The sequence below is a fragment of the Gymnoscopelus microlampas genome, assembly GCF_963454915.1.
Source record: "Gymnoscopelus microlampas genome assembly, chromosome: 19".
Classification (NCBI taxonomy): domain Eukaryota; kingdom Metazoa; phylum Chordata; class Actinopteri; order Myctophiformes; family Myctophidae; genus Gymnoscopelus; species Gymnoscopelus microlampas.
In genome coordinates this window covers 26,005,343-26,030,816 of record NC_139956.1, presented here as the reverse complement: position 1 = coordinate 26,030,816, position 25,474 = coordinate 26,005,343, and the positions used below count along the sequence as shown (strand labels likewise).

The 25,474-nt window shown below is 39.4% G+C and overlaps 1 protein-coding gene across 1 annotated transcript in view; it reads left to right on the top strand.

Moving 5' to 3' along the window:
• The window catches only part of LOC311034440 (uncharacterized protein), a 48,778-nt gene continuing 23,304 nt past the window's right edge, over nt 1-25,474 (top strand). Inside the window, exons 1-33 of the mRNA XM_084042320.1 lie at nt 1-122; nt 260-316; nt 1,683-1,736; nt 4,127-4,195; nt 5,483-5,530; nt 6,235-6,285; nt 6,401-6,454; nt 7,459-8,544; nt 8,667-8,732; nt 9,490-9,639; nt 10,058-10,120; nt 10,422-10,481; nt 11,968-12,003; nt 12,132-12,194; nt 12,520-12,573; nt 12,677-12,733; nt 13,959-14,030; nt 14,575-14,697; nt 15,872-15,922; nt 16,836-16,916; nt 17,066-17,131; nt 17,402-17,446; nt 17,532-17,591; nt 17,842-17,901; nt 18,483-18,584; nt 18,866-18,916; nt 19,003-19,098; nt 20,703-20,822; nt 21,781-21,879; nt 22,047-22,094; nt 22,920-22,997; nt 24,896-24,967; nt 25,404-25,443. Coding sequence (XP_083898446.1) covers nt 99-122; nt 260-316; nt 1,683-1,736; nt 4,127-4,195; nt 5,483-5,530; nt 6,235-6,285; nt 6,401-6,454; nt 7,459-8,544; nt 8,667-8,732; nt 9,490-9,639; nt 10,058-10,120; nt 10,422-10,481; nt 11,968-12,003; nt 12,132-12,194; nt 12,520-12,573; nt 12,677-12,733; nt 13,959-14,030; nt 14,575-14,697; nt 15,872-15,922; nt 16,836-16,916; nt 17,066-17,131; nt 17,402-17,446; nt 17,532-17,591; nt 17,842-17,901; nt 18,483-18,584; nt 18,866-18,916; nt 19,003-19,098; nt 20,703-20,822; nt 21,781-21,879; nt 22,047-22,094; nt 22,920-22,997; nt 24,896-24,967; nt 25,404-25,443 — 3,256 coding nt within the window. The 5' untranslated portion in view covers nt 1-98. The remainder of the gene's footprint in view (nt 123-259; nt 317-1,682; nt 1,737-4,126; nt 4,196-5,482; nt 5,531-6,234; nt 6,286-6,400; nt 6,455-7,458; nt 8,545-8,666; nt 8,733-9,489; nt 9,640-10,057; nt 10,121-10,421; nt 10,482-11,967; nt 12,004-12,131; nt 12,195-12,519; nt 12,574-12,676; nt 12,734-13,958; nt 14,031-14,574; nt 14,698-15,871; nt 15,923-16,835; nt 16,917-17,065; nt 17,132-17,401; nt 17,447-17,531; nt 17,592-17,841; nt 17,902-18,482; nt 18,585-18,865; nt 18,917-19,002; nt 19,099-20,702; nt 20,823-21,780; nt 21,880-22,046; nt 22,095-22,919; nt 22,998-24,895; nt 24,968-25,403; nt 25,444-25,474) is intronic.

Sequence of the window (25,474 nt, the reverse complement as noted above, 5' to 3'; positions counted from 1 at the left end):
GCTCATTAACTTACATAAACTGTATTGATGTGTGATGTAAATGCCCTGTGTAACTGAATAATCACCAAAAACACGCTTGTTTTCCCTTTGCTGTGGTCATGAACGGATCTGCAGCTGTGATGGTAAGTTGACGTTTGGTAAATAATTTGAGTGGTGGTCACACGTGTGCGTAAAAGTGTGGATGAGATTTTGTGGACAACTTGAGAGAAGTTTGATTGAAACTAAAGCTGGATGTATGTTGATGATGTGTGAATGTCAGGAGAATGGAGGAGAGGTGGAGACTGGACCTCATTCCTTCTTCAGAGAAAGGCGTCCGGTGAGTAGATTAATCAAATCAGTTTGTTTGGCTGTGGTTAGAAAAAAAATATCCATGTCCATGTCATCTTTCATATTTATATTGTTGTGGTGAGCAAACGATAAAAGGTCATCCCTAGGACTAAAAGTCGTTGGATGTGAATGTAAAATTAATTGAATGTAGCTTCAGCTCATCATCAGGAGGACAAGAAAGAAAACACCACCATTTTATATACATATATAATTATGTATAAATGGTGTTTTTTTTGTTATAAAAACATAGCCAGCCTACCTAGGCTACATTAAAAACAAATGTAGGCTAATATAGGCTATTTATCTATCTCTTGCCCTTGCACCATTCACTGCTCTCCTAACCTTTTAAACAGGATTCAGAACAACCCATATATCTCTCCATCCATAAGGCTCACAGAGCCACAACTATCCACACTGACCACACACCATCTTGATAAGCTCCCAAACCTTTATTAGAGACAGACAATAACTAACTCACAACATTTTGACCAAAATGAGGTCTTTGTCAGGTGACCATAGGGTCCAGAAGACCTCCTGCTGATGTCACACTACTGTATGACATGATGACATCTTCTTCTCCAACTGTGTAACAGTTATGGTGACAACAACGCCATAGTATCCCATAGACATTAGACATTTTGTGATCCCCTTCTACCTGTCACTTACGATTTAAGATGACATTTAAGTTGACGATTAATTGTCATACACATAATTGTGATTAACAATTTAATTGTGTTCTTGGCATTGGACATTGGAACATATGAATCAAAATGTAATTTCTGTTTGCCATTTAGGCTTCGTAATTTTTTTTTGCACAGGGTAGATATGACAAATAACTTAAATATACAAAGAAATTCCTGACATATTTAATAATTTTATACTTTTTATAAATAATTAAATAGCTGATCTACAAGCTTACGGCGTGTTGTAAGGCTTTTAACAATTCGACGATTATGTAATAATTTTGACAGGCCTACTTCTACAGTGTGTTCACTGCTCTGTTTCGAACAATAAACACTGTGTGATGTCTAGTAAATTCTGCTTTAAGTGCTGACATAATTTCTATGACTCACTCACCTACATGAAGAATAATAGTAGTCAAATATTTGATGTTAATAGGTTTAGGCTAATAGGAATTCAAGTGTCCTTGTTGATTTGAGTTGCAGAGTTAATCTCTTTGCCTTGAGATATATACACAATTCTGTAAATATATTCATTTAGTATTTTCTTTTAACCCTAACCCACTAAGTTTATTTCAGTGCAATTACCTGCCCAACCATTTTCATTAAAGCTTGTTTGTAGTGTCAACTACTTACTGTTTGACATACCGTGACAATGTTTTAATAACTTCACAGAGTATGATGAAACTACAAGGGATGCTAAAGAGAGTCCCTCAAAGTCCATTCAAGGTGAACACACACAACACACACACACACACACACACACACACACACACACACACACACACACACACACACACACACACACACACACACACACACACACACACACACACACACACACACACGTGTCAGAGCTACGCCCACTGCAATTATTCCAGAGGGACATGTTCCCTAATATATATTTATTCCACTTTTTTCTCCCCAATTTAGTTGTTATGCCAATGAATTCCTCCCCACACACATTTCTGTGTGTTGACACTGCTGTTTATTGCAGCACTTTATTGCCAGACAGACATAGACACAGAAATAAAGTTGAATTGATCATAGGTCTACAGTAAATACAGAACAAGCCCTGTAGTAGGCCTAATTGCATTGAAGAGTTAATCCTACTGACTCACCTGCCAGTGAGTAGCCCCCAACGAGAGGACGTAGAGCCTCTGTCCTACTCCTCCCGCCCAACACTCCCTGCTGACAGGTTCCGCCCCACCCGTACCATTACATGCAGTAACAATTGTCACCCTCCCCGCCCGGCTTCCCTCCCCCGCACATGGGACAATTGTGTTCATATAGACAATTGTGTTCATATAGACAGACTCCGTGGTGGTGGGCAGCTACTTTACCACTGTGCCAACCGATCACTATGCCTTTGTCTTACTAACTTTGTGGGGACATCACTAATTTCATTCAAAATAAAATGTGTATTTAACCTTCTAAAAATGTGTATCCCTTACCTTAAAACTGCAGTATATGCAAGCCCTCAATGCATAATTCATAAATTGTAATATAATTGTAAATCTAAAAATATCTTTATAAAAAACACCTTAAGGACCACAACGTATGTAATATATTAAAACATGACACACACAGACACACAGACTTGCATGGTGGTAAGCTAACACCAACTGGTAAAATATTAGAGATGTACCGATACAATTTTTTTCCATTCCGCATCCCCATAACTTGCGTATCAATCGATACCGAGTAGCCTACCGATCCGATACCAGTGTGTAATTTAAAAATAATCTAGGACAACTGGCTCACAAAGTGGGGTCCAGGGACTCTCTGGGTTCCTTGAGGGGGTTCCAAATGGACCCTTACAGATCTGTAACTCTGAGAGTTATGGGGGTCCTTGAAATTTAAAAGTTTGAGAACCACTGATCTAGGAATAAATACAAATGTAGTGCAGCTACAATTTAGTAAAATAATAATGTAAATAGTACAGTTGGAGTACAAAACAGTACTGCAATATCAACTAAAGCATTCAAAATACAAAATAATTGATGACTGTAAATGACATCATGTGATAAATTACATGGTATCGGAATGGCATTAACTGACATACTCGTCGATACCGATATCAGCATTTTAGGCAGTATCGGCAGCTTATCGACAACTCTATAAAATATTATTTTGTGCCCAGTGATGCTGACGCTGTTAACACTTGTCCTCCCCCCAGATGACTCATGGTTTAACAACTTAAAGGGATATTTCACTTTAAAAAAACAATTGGGTTCCCAAAAGCCTGAGTAGACGATAAAATGACCCACATTTTTATTAAAGTGAAATATCCCTTTAAGCCCTATATACTTAGTATATTCTTTAATATGCAGTTTTTTTATTTGCCCAAAATAGGGACGCCATGCAGGGTTAATGTGGTTAAACCTCCTATTGCAGTTGTCCTGTCCCTCGCTTATGCTGTGCTTTCGTTAGCCTTTCTTGATTTGCTGGTTTGTTGCAACCAGGGACCGATTTCTAGAGGAGGGGTTGTTGTTGTTATCACCTTGAAGAATGACTCAGAATGAATCAGCAGTTCTTTTTATGAAGTTGCGGTGACTGAGTTTTTAATAGCATGTTGATAATGTCCCAGCAGTGAGGAATGTTTCAAATTGTTGTCTACACTGTGTCCATGAGCCGTTTTTGTACATTTGGCATGTGAAATATGATCAACAAAGTGCCTGAATCAAATGAAGGTATGGTTCTGACATTGGTCTCTAAACTGAGCTCATATGCTGCGTTCACACTAATGACACGGAAGCAACAAGCGCTCCAATGACGCAGTGAAGTGTCAATCAATCCTTTTTTTGTTTCACCCTTTCCAGTCACCTTCTCTTAACACACAATTCCTGTGCTCCATTCCTTGAATTGGAGAAAAAACGTATTCCTGCCGTTAACCGGTTCCCTGTGCTGTTTAAACCTATTTTTTTACATTTAGTGTGTCCTCTTGAGCAACACTTCAACAGCGAATAGGCAGCAGCAGTGTAGCGTGGTCATTTTGTAGCTTTTGTCGCCGCAAGTCTGAACGCAGTCATGATGACCTTTACTTAATATCCTTAATGGTTGTCTTTGTGTTTTTTCTTCTTTTCTTCTTTTTCTTATACCTATTGTTCTATCTAAAGGACAAGGATGGTGACCTCTCTGCCTCCGGACCAGATGTGGCAGATGACCGCCAACCACGCCAAAGATGGGTGAGCAGAAAGTGTTATTTAATATTCTTCTTATTACCTGACTGGATCCATTTGTACATGGCCAGAGTTACATTACCACTCAGGTAATTGCTCTTCCTTATACTGAAGACAAAAAAATGCTTTGTATTATGAAAACCTCAAAACTTTGTTTTTTAAGATTAGATATTTGCAGATTAAAGAAGGTTAAAGAAAGAAAGAAAGATAAATTGTGCAAGTTATGTAAATTAAGTTTATTGTTAATGCATGCATACAAGTGTTATTTGTCCATGTAATATGCTTATATGGACATAAACATAATACAATATAAACATGCTTGGCAAGGAAGAGGGACAGAACATAATCTTGTACTAAAAACTAATAAAACTAACAATTATCAAAATAGACACCAGAACAAACAAATACTTTTGTGTTACTACTATGTTAAACCTGTCTATGTAGGGAATACATTGCTGTAGCCAGCCATTCTCCCCTGGTGTGGGATAATCTATGTATACAGATCCTTCTCAAAAACGTAGAATATCGTGGAAAAGCGATATTTTCTTCTGTAATATAATGCAAAAAGGGAAATTCTAGATTCATTGCTCATAAAGTGAAATATTAATCTTGATGATTATGGCATACAGCTCATGAAAAAAAAGAAAAATCCCTGAAAAATCTCAAAATATTAGAATATTACATAATCCCACTCAAAGAATGGATTCATTCACAATACAGAAATGTCGACCATCTGAAAAGCGTGTTTATTTATGCACTCAATACTTGGTGTGGGCTACTTTTGAACAAATTACTTCATCAATGGGGCGTGGCATGGAGGTGATTGAATACTTTTAGTCAAAAATGTAAACGGCACGTGGTACCGTCAGACTAAAAGGATAACACAAAATTGTGGTCCTATGTATTCAATTCATCAACATAGTATAAAAATAACGCAATAATACATGTCATCAACAAATACAAAACAGTGGCAGTGAATTCAAATATATTCATTAATAATACACAATTAATGGATTCTAGGGAGGAAATTACCATAGGATCAATTGAGAAAAATTTGGCAGCGACAATTGGTTCCCAAACATAATATAGAATTGAGTGTTTAGTAATCATACTAAATATAGGCTAGAGGCATGTAGGAAGTAGAGGCATGTAGGAAGACGAAAATAACCCAAATTGTTTGATCACCTCCTTGGATGGTACCAAAATCTGGATTGGCTGCTCTACTATGTTTAGAATACCAGTCACTCATCTTTCCACTTGATTGATTGTTTTATTTACATTTTCTTTGTTCAGGGTGGAGTCAAAACTGAAGACGGCCCGGCCCTCCCTGCTGGTGCACAGGTACAGTTTCCAGCCATTGTTGTGGTGCTGTTTAACCCATTCAAAAAATAGGGGCTATTCAAAAATAGCAGATATACAAGATCTACGAACTTGTAGATCTGCAATTGTTTTTTTAATTGTGAAAATGTATGCGAATCGTTGAGTGAGTGTGTGTGTGTGTGTGTGTATATATATATATATATATATATATATATATATATATATATATATACATACACACACACACACACACACACACACACACACACACACACACACACACACACACACACACACACACACACACACACACACGGCAATGAGCATGTATATCTGCTATTTTTGAATAGCCAAAGAAAACTATTTGTTTGATCCTGTTCAAGGAATGCATAAGCGTACAATGCAATCTTTTGTTTGGCCTTGCCTTTAAATCTGTCTGTTTACGGAAATGTAGGAAAAAGGTTGGGTTGCAGTGTTAAGTCATAGTCCATGACCATGTCGCAGTAGGTCGGTATGTGCATGACTGTATGCACGTGCACACACATGCTTTGAGATGGAAGATTTGCCAAGGCCACCACTGAACCAATTCAACCTTTTCCTGCTCTGTGCGGAGGTGTTTATTTTCATTGGGTGCACTTTGTACACAATGCATTGTCATTGTCACTCTTCACAAATCTGTCGACAACGGAAAAACTCCTCTCTCTGTAATGCTGTCATTCTTTCAGAATGGAGTGTCAGATCGTGGAGCATGGAATCCGTTCCACAGCAGCCCTCAGGTATGTTTTCAGGTGTCTTCCTAGAAGAGTGAAGTAATTTGGCAACAGACCAAGTGAAATATTACACTTCTTCCTTATGTCTGACTTCTGCCCCCCTCCCTTTTCTGTTTATTAGAATGGAGTCGGTGCAGATTTGTCCAGAGTCAATCCATTCTATCAACATTATATTGTATGTATTTTTCTTTTTCTTTTGTTTGTTTTCCCTTGTGTTTCATCAGATTATATATTGGAAAATGAAGTGAAATTAATGAAAAAAAATTACTTGAGGTAACTTACATTCTTATGGTGCAGACAAATTGGATCCATTCATGACGCATTTTGACACACCGGTCCACTAAACGTTCTGGCCAGTGGGGGCTGCTGTCTGCGGTTGGTGATTGGCTTTTGCTCTGTTTTCAACATGACGGCCACATCACAATCTCATTTTACAGCTAAACGCTACACTAAAGTATGTTTCTGAAAACATTTGATTTGTAAAAAAAAAGGCAATGCAGTAACAGAATCTTGATTCAGGCCCGGGCGGCTGGCGTAGTGGTACGGGCACCGTCAGCGTGTTGCGGGTTAGAATCCTGTTCCCGATGACCTTTGCTGCGTGTCACTCCCCATTTTTCTCTCCCCACAAAGTTTGATAGTTTGATCTGGGTTTCGCTTGCTGGCTGTGTTTTGAAAAGTCATAAAGTTGAGGTAGAGTCATGATTATAAAAGTTCAGATAATGCTAGTTGGTCCATCCATCGACTTGCTGTATTGTATCCATCAGAGTGTAGAAGACAGAGTTGCGTCACGCTTTGATCTCGCTGCAAAGCGGGATGCTGCCTCCTGTAGTTCCAAACATTGGAACTTCCTCTTTCCATTCTTACAATGGGAGTCAACGCTAGTGTCGTCACTCTCATAGTTATATCACACTGGTATCCATCACGCACAGCCTGCCTAGATCTCCTGCTCTGCATAGAAAATTAATTGGGCCGTTCAACAGATCCAGTGTGTCTGCACTCTGCACCAGTAGTTCATGTAATGATGGGGAATGAACCTCAACGATTCCTTTATATTTTTGAAATATTGAATGATGATGGTTGATGGTTTGTCTTGAAAGGATATAGATTACTTGGAAATGAATTCTTCATTTGTATTGTAAAATCTGGTGTCTTCTTAACAACTTTGTACTTTGGCCTTAGGAGTCCAGCAGTAAAACTATCAACACGGTGAACATAAAGGGAGATGCACCAGAAGATGCAAGCCTCGCTACCATCTTTGCTCCTCCACCTGAGTTTCAGAGTTCTGGCATTCAGACCAAGTCACCAGATCCCCTAACAGACCTGTTCCAAAGCCATACTCCAGACCTCCTCCGAACCTCAGCCTTGCCCGAGAAAACACCTGGTAATGGGAAGGGTTTTCACGAATCCCCCCTGACGTCGCTGGATATTCTTGGGTCAACTCCCCTGCAAAAACAGGATGTCTCCCAAACCCCGTGTTCAAATGGGGCTTGTCATTTAAGAGCCACTGAAAGAGATGACCTTGTTCAGGGTGGCCAGAAGGAGGATTTATTCCAAGCCATGACCGCCAAGGAGCCCGGAGTTTTCAATACCTACCTGGATAATTTTCTGGACCCCTTCCAGCCCCCTTCAAACAAGGGTGAGGATGTATGTCAACCTACGCCTTCTAAAGAATTGGAATTGTTCCAAGCACCTCCACTCACTGAGGGAAAGTCCTCGTTTGACCTCGGCCTTACCAATTCTAAGGCCTTGGAGGATATATTTTCATTGACGTTCGCAGAAGACCCATTCCCAAGTCCCAAACCAAAGAATCCATTCCAGCTTAGTCCCAATACATCAGACCCCTTTCCATCTACTCCATCTCAATCACACAACTCTTTACCAGATCTTTCGAATGGGACTACTCCAGACATCTTCCAGCCCCAGACCCCTGGCAGTTCTCAGCCCTTGCTCACAACCAACAGCCGAGACGTTTTTAGACCGAAAAAACCTGAAGCCTCTAAGTTCACATTCTCCCCAATGCCACTTCCCAACACATCAGAAACCAGCAATGTTTTCACACCCAGTTTGGCTGATACACCAACACCACAAACACCTTCAAGTTCCCATCTCGACGTTCACCCAAGCTCTTCTGACAGACCATGTGATCTTGATGTTGTGTTGACCACTCCGCATGGAACCAAGCACGGTATTCTTCTGCCTACGCCTTTCAGCCAAGCCAGGAATTTGCCGATGTCACCTAGCGAAATTACCCCTGGAATGACGCATGTAAGTGTCTTGTGGAACCAGATCTTGGTCAAATAACACCTGGAAATAATTAAGCTTGTTCTGATCTATTTGACTGAGCGGGTGGGTGACTGAGATCATAACTGCTCTAACCAACCTTACAGGTGAAGACCTTCAGCCGCCCCCCGAAGCCACTACCTCGGACCAGACCACCCAGACCAAAGAAACCTGTAAGATTTCTGCTGATGATTATACTAAAGCTGCATCCCAAAAGCTAGTATTCATATCTAATGAGTGTTCTCTTTAGAATGTCAGACATTCTAAGAAATGTCCCCAAACCCTAGAGTGCATAGAATCTGTTCTTCATAGGGGTTATTTTTGAGTAGTTTCATATGGTGTAGTTTTGGTGGTGCAGGCTTTCCCATAATGCACGCTGCACATATACTGTAACAGTTAAGAAATGGCTGCAAGCTGATTTATATAAATGTAAGATTGAAATGCTTGTTTAATGAAATGAAGCTGTAGTCGCACCATGTTGTTATTCGGCATCAATGAAGAAAAGGTTTAAAAAAATAACCTTATCAAGAGTCATGTAAGGATCTAGGTGAGGGGTGAGGTTATATCTTGATTGCAATCACCTGTTTGCAACCATGTGAATAGTACAAAGGGAACTTCCCTTTCCACTGGCTCTTTATACAATATCGTAGCCTGTCCCACTTGACAATGTTTTGCTAAGCTTTCTCAGTGACAAGTCTTATTTCATTCTAATTAGAACTCTTCATTAAAAGACTAGCTTTTGATATGCTGCCAAAGACTCAACATATCTTCTTTTTAATTGACTAATGCCTCTACAGTTTATTAAGACTAGCACAACATATGGCTGTATTTTTAATTCTAAGACGAAGATAGCATAAGGCCTTATCAACTAATATCTACTGTGACTAATATTTTCTGTGAACTTGTATCTTTTTTTCTTTTTTCCCCCAAAGTGAGTCTGAAGTAACATCTCCCCTAACATCTCCCGTACCATCTCCCAAAACTCCTCCTAACCCTCCCCCCAAACCAGCTGTCAGAATCCCCCCCAAACTGCCCCCTAAGCCAGTTCCTCAAGCCACAACAATGCCACAATCACTTCGGGTGAGTATACAACTTTTTAACTTTTTTCTTAAGTAAATGCCCTACCGATGATTAAACATGACCAATAGTATAGTAGTTCAATATCATAGTGAAATACAGTCACGATTTGAATCAACCGGACAGGTTTTAATATGGTATGTTATAACTGATGAGCTTCTTTTCTTACTTTCCTAAGCCTGACACCGTTGTACAACGCAATGCAACACATTGTGAGCTTGTAGATCTGCTATTTTCCCTGTGTATCTAAACGTATAGGCCTAGGGACCTAATACACAAGGGCCTCTAGGGTCACTGTCGTTAACATTGAGGAACTTTATGAATGTTCATACATGATCAGTGAAGATAAGAGAATCAGTGGACAAAGATACCAGTGGTAAAATGTCATCCCACTGATGACATTTGGATTCTTATTTTACAGGAAAGTCAACCAGTCAAACCTGAAAGCTTTGTGGTCTTTGAAGACATTCTGCTCATTGGAGAGGTATGACAAGATGCAGTGAAAACATTTTACATTTAATTTGTCACACCTTTTTCTCATAACATCAATAGCATGCTTAAGAGAATTACAATATATTAGTCATAGTAATATTATTTTAAAACAAATGGAGCCAAACCAAGTGGTAACCGTGTGTGTGTGTGTGTGTGTGTGTGTGTGTGTGTGTGTGTGTGTGTGTGTGTGTGTGTGTGTGTACTGAAATGAGATCATAAAGATGAAAAATACAGTGTTAAAGGAAAACTGTCTATTCATGATGTGTGTTCATGTCACTTTTCTCCCCAAACAGGAAAGGTGTGTGGAGGACTGGCCTGAGAACAGTCCTCAGCTCCAACCCGAGTTCAAACCAGTATGAAACCTTTTCAGTCTTTTAATTAAATTAGAATCTACACCTTTTCTTTTAATGTAGTTCCATGTCATCAGGCATCCTTTGGTTCTTTAGCTCCCTGTGGCCAGTGCCATGTTTTTTAGGGATGAGTTCTTGAGCATTTTTTTGTAAACATGTGCACTTTTAAGCGCTGTTAAATGAAGCGTGACGTCACATTTATACAAATGAATATTGCTGCGCATGTGACAAGCCCTAGAGCAGCAACAGTATCATACTACTTGAACGCAGCAAAGCCAGACTTCTCATTACAAACGGAGCCCACAGGGTGAACACAGCAGCATCCAGTTAAGCAGTCATATGTTTTTCTTAGCTTGTTTTGACGTTTAATATGATAGATTTCGTGGTGGGCAGCAACAATGCATATTTGATACATACGTTGGATTAATCCAGAAAATTAACATGGTGGTTCTGTAGGCACTAGGCAATTTATCTGTGACTACTAGCAGCGCACATTATGTCGGCACATCAAAGTAGTGTACGTCCCACATTGGAATGAAACGCTTGTATCATTAATTAATGTTTAAATCCAACCCTTTGAAAAACAGGAGCGAGTGTAAAACATTGCAGAGTATTATATGAATTACAATTATATCAATGATATACTTATATGAGTTACACTTAATCTTTCTGTTAATTAGTAGTAAACGGAGAGTTGTCTTGAAAAACGGTTAACGGTTTAAACGTCCCATCCCTTATGTGTTTATGTCGTAATCACACTTTGGTAGAGGTTTGGGTTGTGTAGTTACATTGCCATGATGTAATTCCAGATATTGGTGAGATATCTTCAATGGTTGCTCCGTTGATAAAACATTTATATTAAAAAATAGTCTCCTCAGTCATTGGCTTACATTGCACAGTCTCAAAGTCACTCTTATAGCACATAAACAAACGCAAACAACGCAAATTATAAGTAACATTACAAAAACCGGTACAGCTTTTCTTTTATTCTATAAAAAATATACATTTTAAAGCCAACTTCCTGATGATTTTACTGGTATTTGAATATAACAATCTTCTTCCTAATTACAATAGTAAAATCAATAGGAAGTAAGTCTAAATAATGTAACGTTATATATTGGGAGAATCCGCTTTGTTCATGTTTGTTTATCTCCTAAAAGTGTGCTTTTGAGACCTGTTTTAGTGTGCAATGTAAGTCAATGAGGAGATAGTTTTGGAACATCAAATGAGCAACTATAGAAGATATCTTGCCAATATTTGGAGTTGCATCATTGCAAGGCAACTACACTACACAACCAAAACCAAGTGTTGTTTTGCTTTAAAGGTGATCACCATGTTGACATTCCATGTGTTCATTTTTATTTTTATATATATATATATATATATATACAGTCCTTGCATAATTCAGCAGCGTACCTCCTAAAGTATGTTCTGGCTTTATTCATTATGTAATGATTAATGCATTTCCCCCCCTCCCCCCCTTTTGCAGTCTGGTAGGCTGAGACTACGACGGGAGTCCTTGAAGGTTCAAGCTTCAATTTTTATCAATCTATTGCTTGTTTAATATAGTGATATATGTTGTTGTGGATGATTTTTATTTTTATTTTATATCTGATTTTATATCCTTAATCTATTTTCCCTTTTTCCCTAAAGATTAAAGTGGATTCTGATGGAGGGAGTGGAGAGGACCAGGACAGCAGCGGAAAACAAAACAAGGTTCTACATTGCACATTTAACGGTGTACTGTCAAAGATGAGCAATTACTAATCATAATACCCATACCCGCAGGTTTCAATCTAATGCAAATCATTGATTTAAGTGATGAAAAACATGATCAATATCAATAATATGAATCAAAAGTATAATATATTATGTGCTGCCTTACTCCCTTGTTCCTTGAATGTCCACTTAATTATTTATGAATGTATTGATATATATATAACAGAATACGATTCATAGTAGGATGTATCAAAAATATTGGCATACATTGGGTTGCATTGTATGCGTTTACAGTATGTTAACAAGTACACTTCTATTACAGAATAAGATGAAGAAGTTTAGAAGATTGTCCCTAATTTCCAGAAGAGGGTCCAAGGTAATAACAATGTCCTCGGACATGACAACACAAGACATCCTATCAGTTATTGTCAATGTGTGTTAAGTTGATGTGTTTCTTAACGATGACTCACTGTTCATAGGAAAAATTTAGTGATGACGGTGATGGAAACACTGGGACACTACCAAGAATGTCGAAGGTAAAGACCAGGTGTTTACTGTATGCGAATAAAATGTTAAATGGTGCATTTATTTAGCCCCTTTATCCAAAATGCTTTACAATGTGCATTACGTTCATCCATTCACAAACACACATTCACACACCGACGGTGGAGGAAACCATGCGAGGCCAACCTGCTCATCACGAGCAGTTACGGGTTCAGTGTCTTGCTCAACGACACTCTGACACTAACCCAGGGGCAGCCAGGGATCGAACCGGAAACCTTCCAGTTCCATTTCCCAAGCAGCTGCTCTAGCTCCTGAGCCACTGTGGCTCAGGAGGTACCCCATATGGGTATACGAGCGCTGGACTGTACTGTATGCATTCGTTGACCATGCAACGTCCCTGGTTAAATTCTGCCTGGACAGATGCATCCTGTCTCTCTACTCATTGCTGTCTAAATAATGACTGGCCTATAAATAATCTTTAACCCATTAACTCACTGAGTGCCATTAACGTGTTTCACGTGTTTTTACCGCTATGGCGCTGGGTGCCATTAACGTGTTTGATGTGTTTTTGAAAAAATAGTAAAAAGAAAAAAAAAAAAACATGTTCAGAACCCAAGATATCATCATCTGAAGATGTGCAGCTCCATCCACTCCTTGTTTAACTTAGAACTGAAAAAGGCTGTATCTCGCTTCCTAAGCACTTTTTGTTTTCTGTGAAAAAAAACTCTGGCACTTTTCAGAATCAATTCTGAAATAATTCTGGCAATCCTGGCACTCAATGAGTTAAGACCTGAGGCCGATTCAAAAAAATAATTTTTCAAAAAAATCTAATACGATAGAAATATCTCAACATATTTTGTTCCAGGGACCCCCCAGAAGCAAAGATTTGAGTTACAAATGTTTGCTTTAAAAATATATATATTCAAAGATTTGCAAAAATGTTTTAAAAAGATTTAAAAGAAAATTGCATCTACAAGCTCATAGAGCGGCACTCGGTGCCGCGATATGAGCTTGTATATCTGCTATTTTTTAATAGCCAAAGAAATCTAAGATGACACGGATGCGTTCCCGGTCTTAATGGGTTAAAGCAAAAAGAAATGCATAAGTTTGAACTGGATTAGACTTTTACTTGTAACAGAGTATTTCTACTTTGCAGTATTGATCTCTTTACTTAAGTAAAATATGTGAGTACTTTTTCCACCACTGGGTGAGTGCAGGTTTGTTGATGTTGACACATCTCTGTGTTATGTGGTTCAGGCAGGGCTCCCGGGGACACATCTACTCAATGCTGGAGAACATGAAGAGCAGAGTGGTGCTGACTGCAAACCGGTACGATCATTATTAAAAATAATGGGATCACCCTCATTGACAAGATTATGTCGTAATGTAACCCATTTCATACCAAGCCATATTCACTGTTTGGTCCTGAGTTGCATTTTGTATTGTAAAATGAACTATAATGCTGTCAATCTTCATTAAAGTTGGTGTTAGTGATGAAAGTTAAAGCTCTATCCGAATTCTACCCATCGCTCGAGCTCAACTTAAATTCTATAGTGTTCCACTTCCAAATTTATTTGCTCACCTTTTTGTTTCGTCACTTCAAATCTTACTTGTGTATCCTGTATGAGTTCTGTCTCCTGATTGGATGAAATTGGTATCCTGACCTGAACATTTATTTTCTCTTTACTGAGGAGCTTTAGACTCAGGAGACCTCTATAACTGAACAAACACTATAGTAATGATTGCTTTCAGAATATAATTGTTTAACACTAATTTACAAAATATATAATATTTATGCCATCATTTCTCTGGCTCTTAAACCCAAAAGCACAGACCGTGGAAATGTATAGTTTTGTTTGTTTCTGTTTACCAGAGGAAACCACTCAAGGAAAAAGTACACCAGCTGCTTCGGAGAGCTTCCACCGCTTCCCCTGTACAAGATAAAAAAGAAGATGACACAAAATATATGAACGGGCATGTACCCAAAGAATCAAAGGTAGGCCCACAGTATGTCGTATTCATGCATCAGTACATGAAATAAAGCATTGAGATGTTACACTCGACACTGCCCTGTTCGCTCTCCGCAAGGTCGGCTTGTAGCGTTCGTAGCGTGGAATCCTCTCCAACAGTACATGACTTAGGTTGGCTTTTGACTGTAGCTGCTCAAGTCTTCTCTCTGGATTGTTGGTGCAACTTTTGTAGCTCCGCTAGCAGCACGGCTCTACTGGCTGGATTGCCATGGAATTTTGTGTGCTCTTTCATGAACCCTGACGATGGCCCTTACTGATTTTGATGACCCCATGTCCCAATTCATTTAGCGCCGCCATAAGATTCATGATTCAAGATTCATCATTCAGCAGGAGGATGAACTCTACTCATCTTGGTGCCGTGCTTATGGATACCACCGATTTTCTAGGGAGACGCGCTGCGATTGGCCAGTAGTCGCTGTGATTGACAGTTCTCGTTTTTGCAACTACGTCTAAACCTAACCTTAATCCTAACCTCAGTATAACTATGCCTAACCTTAACCTCAGTAAAACCGAGCCAATCAGACATCCAGGGTCTATCCTATAATGTTGGTGGAATCCATAATGACGTATCTTGGTGAATCCATGGCTTTTTGTGCAGCACCACCCACAGGCCAGAATTTTCACTTGCATACAAGATATCTCAAACTAATGAATCAGATCGGCACAAACCTACTTCAATTTTTATTGGCAACGGCTATATTGAGCTCAATCAATTTCCGTTCAAATGTATGTTTTGTGTAATGTACATTGCCTCTAATACACACAGACTTTATCAACAACTGGCAACAGTGACTCACAAATGTCAGAGGTTGTAGTTCTGAGTGCTGAGTGGTTTAACACAGACTCATTTGACCTCAGAACGGTCGTGGGAAAGAGCCTTTTGTCTTGTTTCTGAATTTATTTTGAATATCAGCTTCATGATAAGATTATACTGGAGAAGTACATTATCAATGTTTTTGTGTATGGATTATGAAGTATAGTATCATAATCCACTTTTATCATGTCAATTACTTTTTTTGTCTTCACACAAATAACTTCAAATTCAACCCAACCTTGACAAAGGTTCTTGTGTAGGTCTAAGTGTACTGTATCCATGCCATTGTTATAGTGATACTGATCTTGCTTCCTATGCCACAATAGGACGAGGAGACGACAGACAGGCTCACAGCACGACCATGGTCAATGTCAGAGGTGAATTACCTATTTACTGTATCTACACTATGTATCTACCCACCTAGCTATCTTCCCTCCTACTGTGTCTACATATATACATGGGCCCCCACTTGTTGCCTTGTGAGCTTGTAGATCGTCTATTTTCGCTGAATGTTTGCCCCCAGAAGAGGGAAGCTAGGGTTCAGCTGGTTTATCGTTTTTACTTTTGGAAGCCTGCAAAATTAGAAGGCACAAGCACTCTGGGGAAAAGGTACCCAAAAGTTGAGTTGGTGAAATGCATTGATGGGAAATTAATGCATACAATGTTAGTAACACAATGTTAGTAACATGTACTGATGGGACATGAACACACTACACATTGTCACTCCCAGGTCGTAAGGTGACGAGTTCATGGGCAACCTCTAGTGTTTGACGTGACAGGCTCCCCTGTCGTGGCATTTTTCAATGTTCCCTCGTCACATGACCGACAATGGGATGCAGACGTTCATTCTCGCTCCCAACTCGTAATAGGTTGACGCACTAGTAAAAACATTCTACGTTTTAAATGACAACTCGGCACCATTCGATTTGCATACCGATAATCTTGGAATTGCAAATCATGTCCTCCTCGTCGACATGCATACAATATTTATTATGTGTTTTCACTTAGAACGTTTAAGTGAACACGGCTGTGCGGTTATCTTATAATGATCCACACCGTCCGGCCAATTAGACTCGAGTATTGTCCGTGGCCATGATATTTTACATTACACACTTGGAACAATACACAAGCATGCCTGTTTTGTGTATTACTGTACACTCAAATCCTCAAAAGTAAGAGTACTGTAAGTGAAACGGAACCAGATGTAACATCTCAATACAGTGATGAGAGTTAAAAAGACAATAACTTGTTGAACTTTACTTTCTTGCTTGACTTAACATTTTGCTACAGGAGATGAAGTTGGACCGAAGTTCTGAAGGTGAAGAAGATGATGAAGAAGATGGGAATGAAGCAGCCAGCAACAATGGATTTGTATGCCTTTTATAATGAACATATATGCCAACCTCCAACAATTTAATTTGATATTTGAATAGATTCCTGTTTTCCTCTCACCTCTGCAAGTTGCTTTTGATTCAGACCCAGCTGTTCAGTTAATCTAACCTAGTCGTTTCTCTCCCCAGAAGAGGAGAAGGACCGTGAGGACCAAGTCTGTGCCCCACAGAGGATTTGCCATCAGCCTAGATAAGGTACAGGAGATAATGGTGCTCTTTGCAGTGTATATTGTAGCAATAACAACATCATAATTTGTACTGTATGATATTAATCAGATAAACCCTAACAGATCTACAAGCTTAACACGTCACGATGTGAGCTTACAGTATATATTGGGTATTTTCGGCAAAAGAGATTTGGTGTTTAGAGAGAAAAAAGGAGCGGACCAAGTATATTGACCTGGTGTTTGAACGGTTTCAGTGGTCTTTAATTTGTAATTTTGTATGAAACGTACTCTTTGATAGAACCAAGAGGACCATGGGAATTCACCGCGAAGAGACTCCAATAAGGTATTTCATGTTTATAGTATTTGAGTGTCTAAGAAACTGTCTATGCATAATGCAGTAGTTACAGTGTTTTCTCTCTGTCTCTCAGGAGAATCCTCATCATAAACTTTATGGTGCACATGGTCAGACGCATCGCAAAGAGTCACAGGTAGTGTACTGAAGGGAATGCAAAAGTTCACTTTTAAAATGCTCAACTCAAAATGTAAACTGTCATTTTTACACACTGGATCTAACACACTATAAGTTATTTATAGGAGTGTGTGTGTGTGTGTGTGTGTGTGAGATTTTCGTTAATTTACTTGGAAGCCACTCTTGAACACAAGGACTGCAGGCCTTATGTGAGTCCTATGTTAAGCTGTCATAATAAGATACTTTATTTATTCTCGTTTCACCCTCAGGATGAAAGCTTTAATGATATTGAAGGAGCAATGGGCTTCACTTCACCGTCAACCAGCAAGGTAATGAATATTAACATCACCATCATGTCATTCTAAAGTAAACCGTGTTGGGGGGAAGTACTCTATGTTTAAAGAAATGCATATGATCTCAGTTGTCCTTTAAAGCTCTTGAAGTATGTGAGTAACTGAAATGACATACCATAGTGACTTTTATCGTCTTCAACTTATGTAATAGGCTCTATGCACAGCCGCCATATTGGAAAGAAATTGACCATAATGGAACAGAGCCTTCATTAGTGCCATTGGTAACATCAAGAGGCTAGAGTCAGGGTGCTGATATTGTGCATGTTGACTCACTGGAAAGACTCTGCTACACCAGTGGGTCTCAAATTGGGGTCCACGGACCCTTATGGTTCCTTGAGGGGCTTTCAAATGGCCCCTTATGGGTGTGTAGCTCTGAGAGTTATGGGGGTACTTGAAATTAAAAAGTTTGAGAACCTCTGTGCTACACTAAAAGGAATAGAGCCTTCATTAGGCACTTGAAATCTCCTTACTGTATCTCCTCATTGCTCCTCTGTGACTGCAGTAAAACTTGTCACGTCTCTCATCCTTGACTTTCCATATCACAATATGTCTCTCAGGCTGCTATCCTGGATGAAGAGAGCTCACAGAAGGGATGGGATCTAGCCTCAGATGGAGTAACGGGAGATGATTATCTCCCTGAAATGGAAGACTGCAAACCTGTAATTAGTTTTCTTTTTTTTAAATAAAGGATACTGTGGCACTTGGCCTTTCCGATAAAACACTACAGACATTTACTACGTAACACTACACGTAAAGAGAGCTCAGTTATTTGAGGCCTCCAAAAATTATTGCATGTGCTACTCAACATATTTTTTCCAGTATTAATTTGTAATGAATGGATAAATGATAGATACTGGGCACTGTCTGATGTGATGTCTAAATGTTTTCGGTTGCTATCTTCTGTCTGTAACCCTTTTTTTTTAAATTGCATTGTTCTCAGAAGAAACCAACAAAGGGGAAACGGTTGTCTCTGGGTCGACGCAAATCTAAGGTACAGTAATTGTTCTGCAAAGTGCCTGGTTGCCTTCTTTACATGAATGTTTCACAGAGATTAAGTGATGCATTTGTATTGTTTAGGATGACATGTTTGATGAAAAAAGCCCTCGGAAATGCAGCGTATCAACGGGCGAGATGGACGATGAAGAACAGAATGGGATGGACTATTGCAAACCGGTATACTGTTTCTCCATGCATTCTCATAATCCTCCATGCTGTTATGCCACTTACAGTACTTCATGTCTTTGCATCTGCTTTTCATTTGCTACTAAAATAGCAATTATAGTCCCCTTTAGTTGTGTTTGGGGTATTTTTGTCACTGTTCATGCACATACGTGACATTTTTCCTCTGCATTTCCTATTCTAACTATTAGGAGCTTAGGGCGCTATTAATACAGCACCCGGGAAGCATGGGTTAAGTATGTTGCTGAGGACACTTTGACACATTTAATTATCAGATGGCCTCTTTACCCACTCTGCAACTTCCGCCACAGACTACTACTGTAGCTTAGATGCTAGGAGTCTTGTTTACATGGGCTCAGTTTCTGTCATATCTTTGGTCTCATAGCATTCTAATCCTCGTGGTCACTTGTCTTTATGTGGTTTCACTGGTTTGACAAAATGTTCATGGAACGTCCTTTGACTTTGTACTTTTAACTTATGTGTATGTTGCTCTGGATAACAGAGTCGGCGACATGCTGTAGTTGTGATTGAAGTAGTTGTGCAGTTTAATGGTAATAATTATGAATACATTATGAGCAGTTGAAGCACCAGATTATGAACAAATGAAAAATGAATTCTTAGACCAGCTCAAAATCTACAACACAGAGGACCAACAACATTCATTGTTGTCCAGACTACATTAGGAATAAATAGTGATACGGTATGCATACCAAAGTCTCATGACTAGAGAATAACAAATGACCAGGTGAACTGTTCATAACTCTTGCATCAATGCATGGTGAATTGCGTGATGAGTGAGTTGAGCAATACTGTGAGAAGATTACTTTAAAGGACTATTTGTGGTCTAGTATGTTTAATCCATTGACTATGACTCATGTTACACTTGCTACATTGCTGCTGAACATTTTCCAAAGCATACCATGGCGTGTTAGAGTTTTAGGAAGGCATTGGTTTCCATTCAATTCATGGTGTGTAAATCAATCAATTTTAATGCATTTGAAAGCATGTGATTGGTTTGACAAGTCTAGCCAAACAACATGCCAGGAAAAAAGATACAGTAGTTTTAGGAATTAAATAAAGCATCTATGACTTCTCAATGACTACAGAAATCAGGCGGAGCAGCAGAGAATTGTAAGGTGAATTTATCACCCGAATATTTGGAAATAAATAAGTAATTGAATAAAATCAACAAACACAGGTATGCTTTTGAAAATTGTCAGCAGGATAGTCAAGTGTACTGTGAGGCACTGGTATGGTCTTTTAAGGCATTGACCTCCTATTGGGGCGGCTGTGGCTCAGGAGGTAGAGCGGCCGTTCCCAGTTCGATCTCAGGCTCCCCCAGAGTTGGTGTCAAAGTGTCCTTGAGCAAGACGCTGAACCCCTAATTGCTCCCGAAGAGCAGGTTTTTGCCTTGCATGGTTTCCTCCACCATCGTTGTATGAATGTGTGTGTGAATGGGTGAAAGGCGCTATATAAATGCACTATTTACCATTTATTGCAGAGTGATACAAATAATTCAGAATCACCTGGTGGTGTTCTGTTAAGTATTCCTCAGCTTTAACGCATAAAAGTGCTAACATTTTGGCTTCCTTCATCAGAAGAAGCACTTCAAACACAAAGGGGCTATTCATCGTAAGACCAAGAAAACGCAGGAAACCATCCTTCATGACGGCTGCCATATTAGTTTGAGCCAAGAATCTCCTCATTGGGCATCCGAAGTAAGTGTTGTTGTTGTTGTTGTTGTTGTTGACTAATTAACTTATTATACAACACAAATACTAGTGTATATACTATCATACCCCTGATGCATTGTGTGAAAAGCCAGAGCTGCACAAGGACAACTGACGGTATCTTCAACTATCTTACAATAAATGCACAGAATCTCTGTACGTATGTACGTCTGTAATCCACATATCTCGAGAACCGTTCGACCAACCGAGGTAGTGCAGTGTCGAGTCGTTCAGATAGGCTCTGGCCGTGGGTGGCACAAATGAGCCAATTGATTGCCATGGCAACCTCAGCCTAGCTTGATTTGGCAAATCCTTAGTCTACTTTCCACAGTCAGTTTGCACACCGACATTCTCCCCGCATTCTACACAGACGTTTACCACTTCACAAGGGCTTTCCAGAACCGCCAATCCCCCTGATGTGCCCATATATGGGCATATACCGATGACATCAGTGATTTCCATTTATGTGCATAAAAGGGACAAGGACAGACAGATATAGATATCTCCATATATGGCCAAAAGAGGGACACACACAAACAGACTGAAAAAAGATTGTATTGTATATTTTGAAATTAGGTTAGAGATGGTTAACTCTAGGTATAATATTAAAATCCCTGCGACATACTAGCCTCATGTCCAGGGGGTGTACTTGTACATCACGCTACAGAAACGGGAGATAGGCTCCTGCCCAATCGGCCACATGGCTTGGTAAGGCATTACGTTTAGGTAAAATGTAATAATGGTTGTGTTTAGACATTAGTTTATAGATTGCTCAAAATAAGGAATAAAATTGGGACACCAGGTTGAAATTGTGCTTGGTCAAAAAGGTTAATGGTCAAGGTGACAATCAATCAAGAGTACATAGCAAGACATCTTGGTACAGGCAGGGTTTGTATTGCATCCCATTTTGCATTTGTTTAATTGGTGGTTTATTTTATTACACCAGGGGGTGTTTCTAGAAGATCATACTCGTCAGAAGGGAGGAGAGCTATATACTATTGGACAACTGGATGAAGATAATGATGAAGAAGAAGACTGCAAACCAGTAAGTTGTATTGTTGTTACAGTAGGTTCACCGTTAAGCTATTTCATTACAGAAGTGTGTATACACAATATTAAACATAATTTCAATGTTAAATGAAATCGTATGGGTCCATTTTTAAATTAAAACTCCAGGTTTTATATATTATTCTCACACTACTCTCTCTTCAGCAGAAGAAGCCATTGAAACTCAAAGGCCTTAAAAAGCATAAATCCAAGGTTGGTGGTGTGTGTGTGTGTGTGTGTGTGCACTCATTTGCGTTCTAATTTTGCATCTCGTATATCGACAATGCTAAAATGGTTGAGTTAAGACAATAGATGAGTTCATGTTTTGTGTGGTTAAGGTGGGGTTACGGATCTGGGAGGGCTGTTGGCCAATGAGGTTGTGTGACTCAAACTCCTGGTTTCAGAGTTCATAGAAAGTGTTCCAGTTCAGGATTCACAACAACAAGAGTTAGAATACATTATATTTTTTAAATGTTCCCTTTGTTATTGTTGTGGTGTTTATTTAATTTGTATCTACTTTGCATAAAAGAAATGATGCGCTCAAACACAAAGTCAATATGTAGTGTAATGGGTGCAGATTCGAAAATATAGTTTGCAAACATAGCCTTTCATGTTTTATTTAAAGTTCACAGCAGTATTATTTTAGCCTAAAGCTTTTGTCAGAATCTTTTTAATTACATTTTATCATATAGCTTTTATGCCTTTATAACTAACTAACTTAGTTTATAACTAAACTAAAGCTAATGTAACTACCGTGCCAGCAGCAATGCGTGGCAGGGTAAACCGCTGGTCTATACAATACAGGGTATATCCATATTGTACTGTCTTGTCCTCCAATGGCCACCAATCTCAGCATGTACTGTGAAACTCTACAGCTGAATTTATACTCATCGCACCAGTGTCCTTGAAAATCAGTTCTTGACAGCATGTGACAGCGTATAATTTAGCCATAACCTATGTTGTGACACCAGTGCCTGTACATTTGGAGAATAAAGTACTTGACATTCTAATGTCCACCTGGTGTTTGTCTGTTCCCAGAGCAAGGCGATGGGTCTGGAGCCTGAGGATCCACCGGGAGCAACCTCTAGTGACTTCTACTACTCGGAAGCAGCACAGGTGAAGGAAATTAATACACAAGAGTTGTCTTCTTAAGAACGCATTGGTTTAAACTGCAAAGATGCTTGGGGAAAATGTTTTGTTTTGGTTTAGTTAGCCCCTTATCACTGTTCATCACAGCTAGTTGACAAATAATCATGCAAGACAAAGATGAATGCAAGGTATTTTAGAGAGGACTTCAAGGTCATGAGATGAGATGTTTTGACAGGGTGATAAACATATAGAATTGAAGGACATTATGGTGTTATTGACTATATTGGGACCTAGGAAGTGGATCCTGCACACATACTCAGGTCTAACAATGGGTGATTGACACCTCCTTAGGGTATGTCCACATGCAATTTTAAGACTCCTGAAAAATATATAAGGACCTCAGAAATAATTCCAAACAACCATGATTAAATACAAAAACAAATAAGATAAGACCTTTATTTATTCCGCCTTTCAATAGACTAGAAGGACATCGAGAACAAATCGAAGAGCCGTTGCCACAGTCTCCAAATAAGACGGTATACAAATAACCTCAACGATAAATTACAGCAATAGTAGAAACTAGACCATACCCGGTCGACGCATCCGTGGGGGGATATGCGCACATGATCTGGCAACCCGGGAGGCGACATTGTTTGACACATAAACGCTAATAAGAAGCTGAGTTTTGATGAAATTGAAAAACGGGCTTCACAGTTGCGTTCAGATGGTAATGGTAAATGGCTGTGTGCAAAATCAGAGCAATTGGTCCAGCCAGTGAGGATGTGTGACACCACTACACCACTACAGAGGTTACTAGAATTATAGTAGGACTAGACCATACCCGGTCGACGCATCCGTGGGGGGATATGCGCACATGATCTGGCAACCCGGGAGGCGACATTGTTTGACACATAAACGCTAATAAGAAGCTGAGATTTGATGAAATTGAAAAACGGGCTTCACAGTTAAGTTCAGATGGTAATGGTCAATGGCTGTGTGCAAAATCAGAGCAATTGGTCCAGCCACTGAGGAGAACCGGGTAGCTTCACCTACCACTACAGAGGTTACTAGAATTATAGTAGGATAGTAGGATATATAATAGAAAAAAACTATATCAAAAGCAATACTAATAGTCATAATAGGGATTCTAGTTAGTCTGTGCTTCAATTATGTAAGTGAATTGAGAGGACCTGGCTTCATGGCCATCATACTGTATAAAATGGTTTGCAGTTGGAACTGCTGCCTCAGATGAACACCCAATAAACTTTGATCTGGCTAATAAAAACGTAAGAATCTTTGTCAGTTTGCAGAGCATCACTATGATTAAGAATGACAGTAGAAGCACTGTGGTCATACACAAACATTGGATTGAATTGATAAAATATTTGTTATTTTACACATTTAAATGAGAATAAATCAAACCGTCTCCTTAGCTTATATTGGGCCCTGAATAAGATAATGGCTTATGTTTTCTGTAACAGCTCTTTTGTCAATATGAAGTTGTTTATGGGCCAGACTCCTTTTATCTTATTTGTCAGACTCTGAGCTCTGAACACACACACACACACACACACACACACACACACACACACACACACACACACACACACACACACACACACACACACACACACACACACACACACACACACACACACACACACATCCACATCCCATAGACATGTGACACAACTGGTTCAGCTGCATCAGTGGGATGTAAACAGTTTAGAAATCTGATAGGCCATGGAAATACCTTACTTAGTGCACACAGCTGTGGCTCAAATTACTGTGTGTCAATGTGCTGATGGCTGATGCCAAATACCTTTACACACAACGCAAAGGAGAATTTCTGTTCTCTCTCTCTCGTTCTCACCCACTCTCTCTTATTTTTGCATGCCCCGCTCATCTCTTCTTCTATCACACAGGCGGAGTGGTTGGCATCCCAGAAGGATGATGAGCATGTGGCAACGGGAGTGGAAGAAGGCGAGGATGAGGGGGTCAGTTTCAATCAATCAAGCAAACAATTGTTTTGTTAATAAAAAGCAATACAATGTGCTTAATTTTAAGTGAAAGTATACAGATGAAAAGTAGGTAAAATTGATAAAACGATGGAACAGACACACATGAACTATTTTGACAAGGCATCGCAGAGATATTGTGATCACATGTGTTTGTGTCTGTCTGCAGCTAGTCTTGCAAACTACTATGTCGTGCATGCTGCAAGCAAGCCAAAGACCTCATTGTCAGAATATTTTTCAAATCTGTCATTTTTGTGAATTAATTAATCACAGCGCAATTGTCCCTTCAGGCTATGGGATACACGTCCCACGAGGCTCTGGGTTTCATGTGGTTAATGTTGCCTGCTGTCCGTCTTGTTAAAGAAATGAATTTGCTACAGGTATTCTGTTCCTACAGCGTGTGCTTGTGTTACAGGACACCGACAGCTTGATGGAATGGTGGAACACAGTGGAACGTAAGTCTCTATTGTAAATCTCATGTTGTAC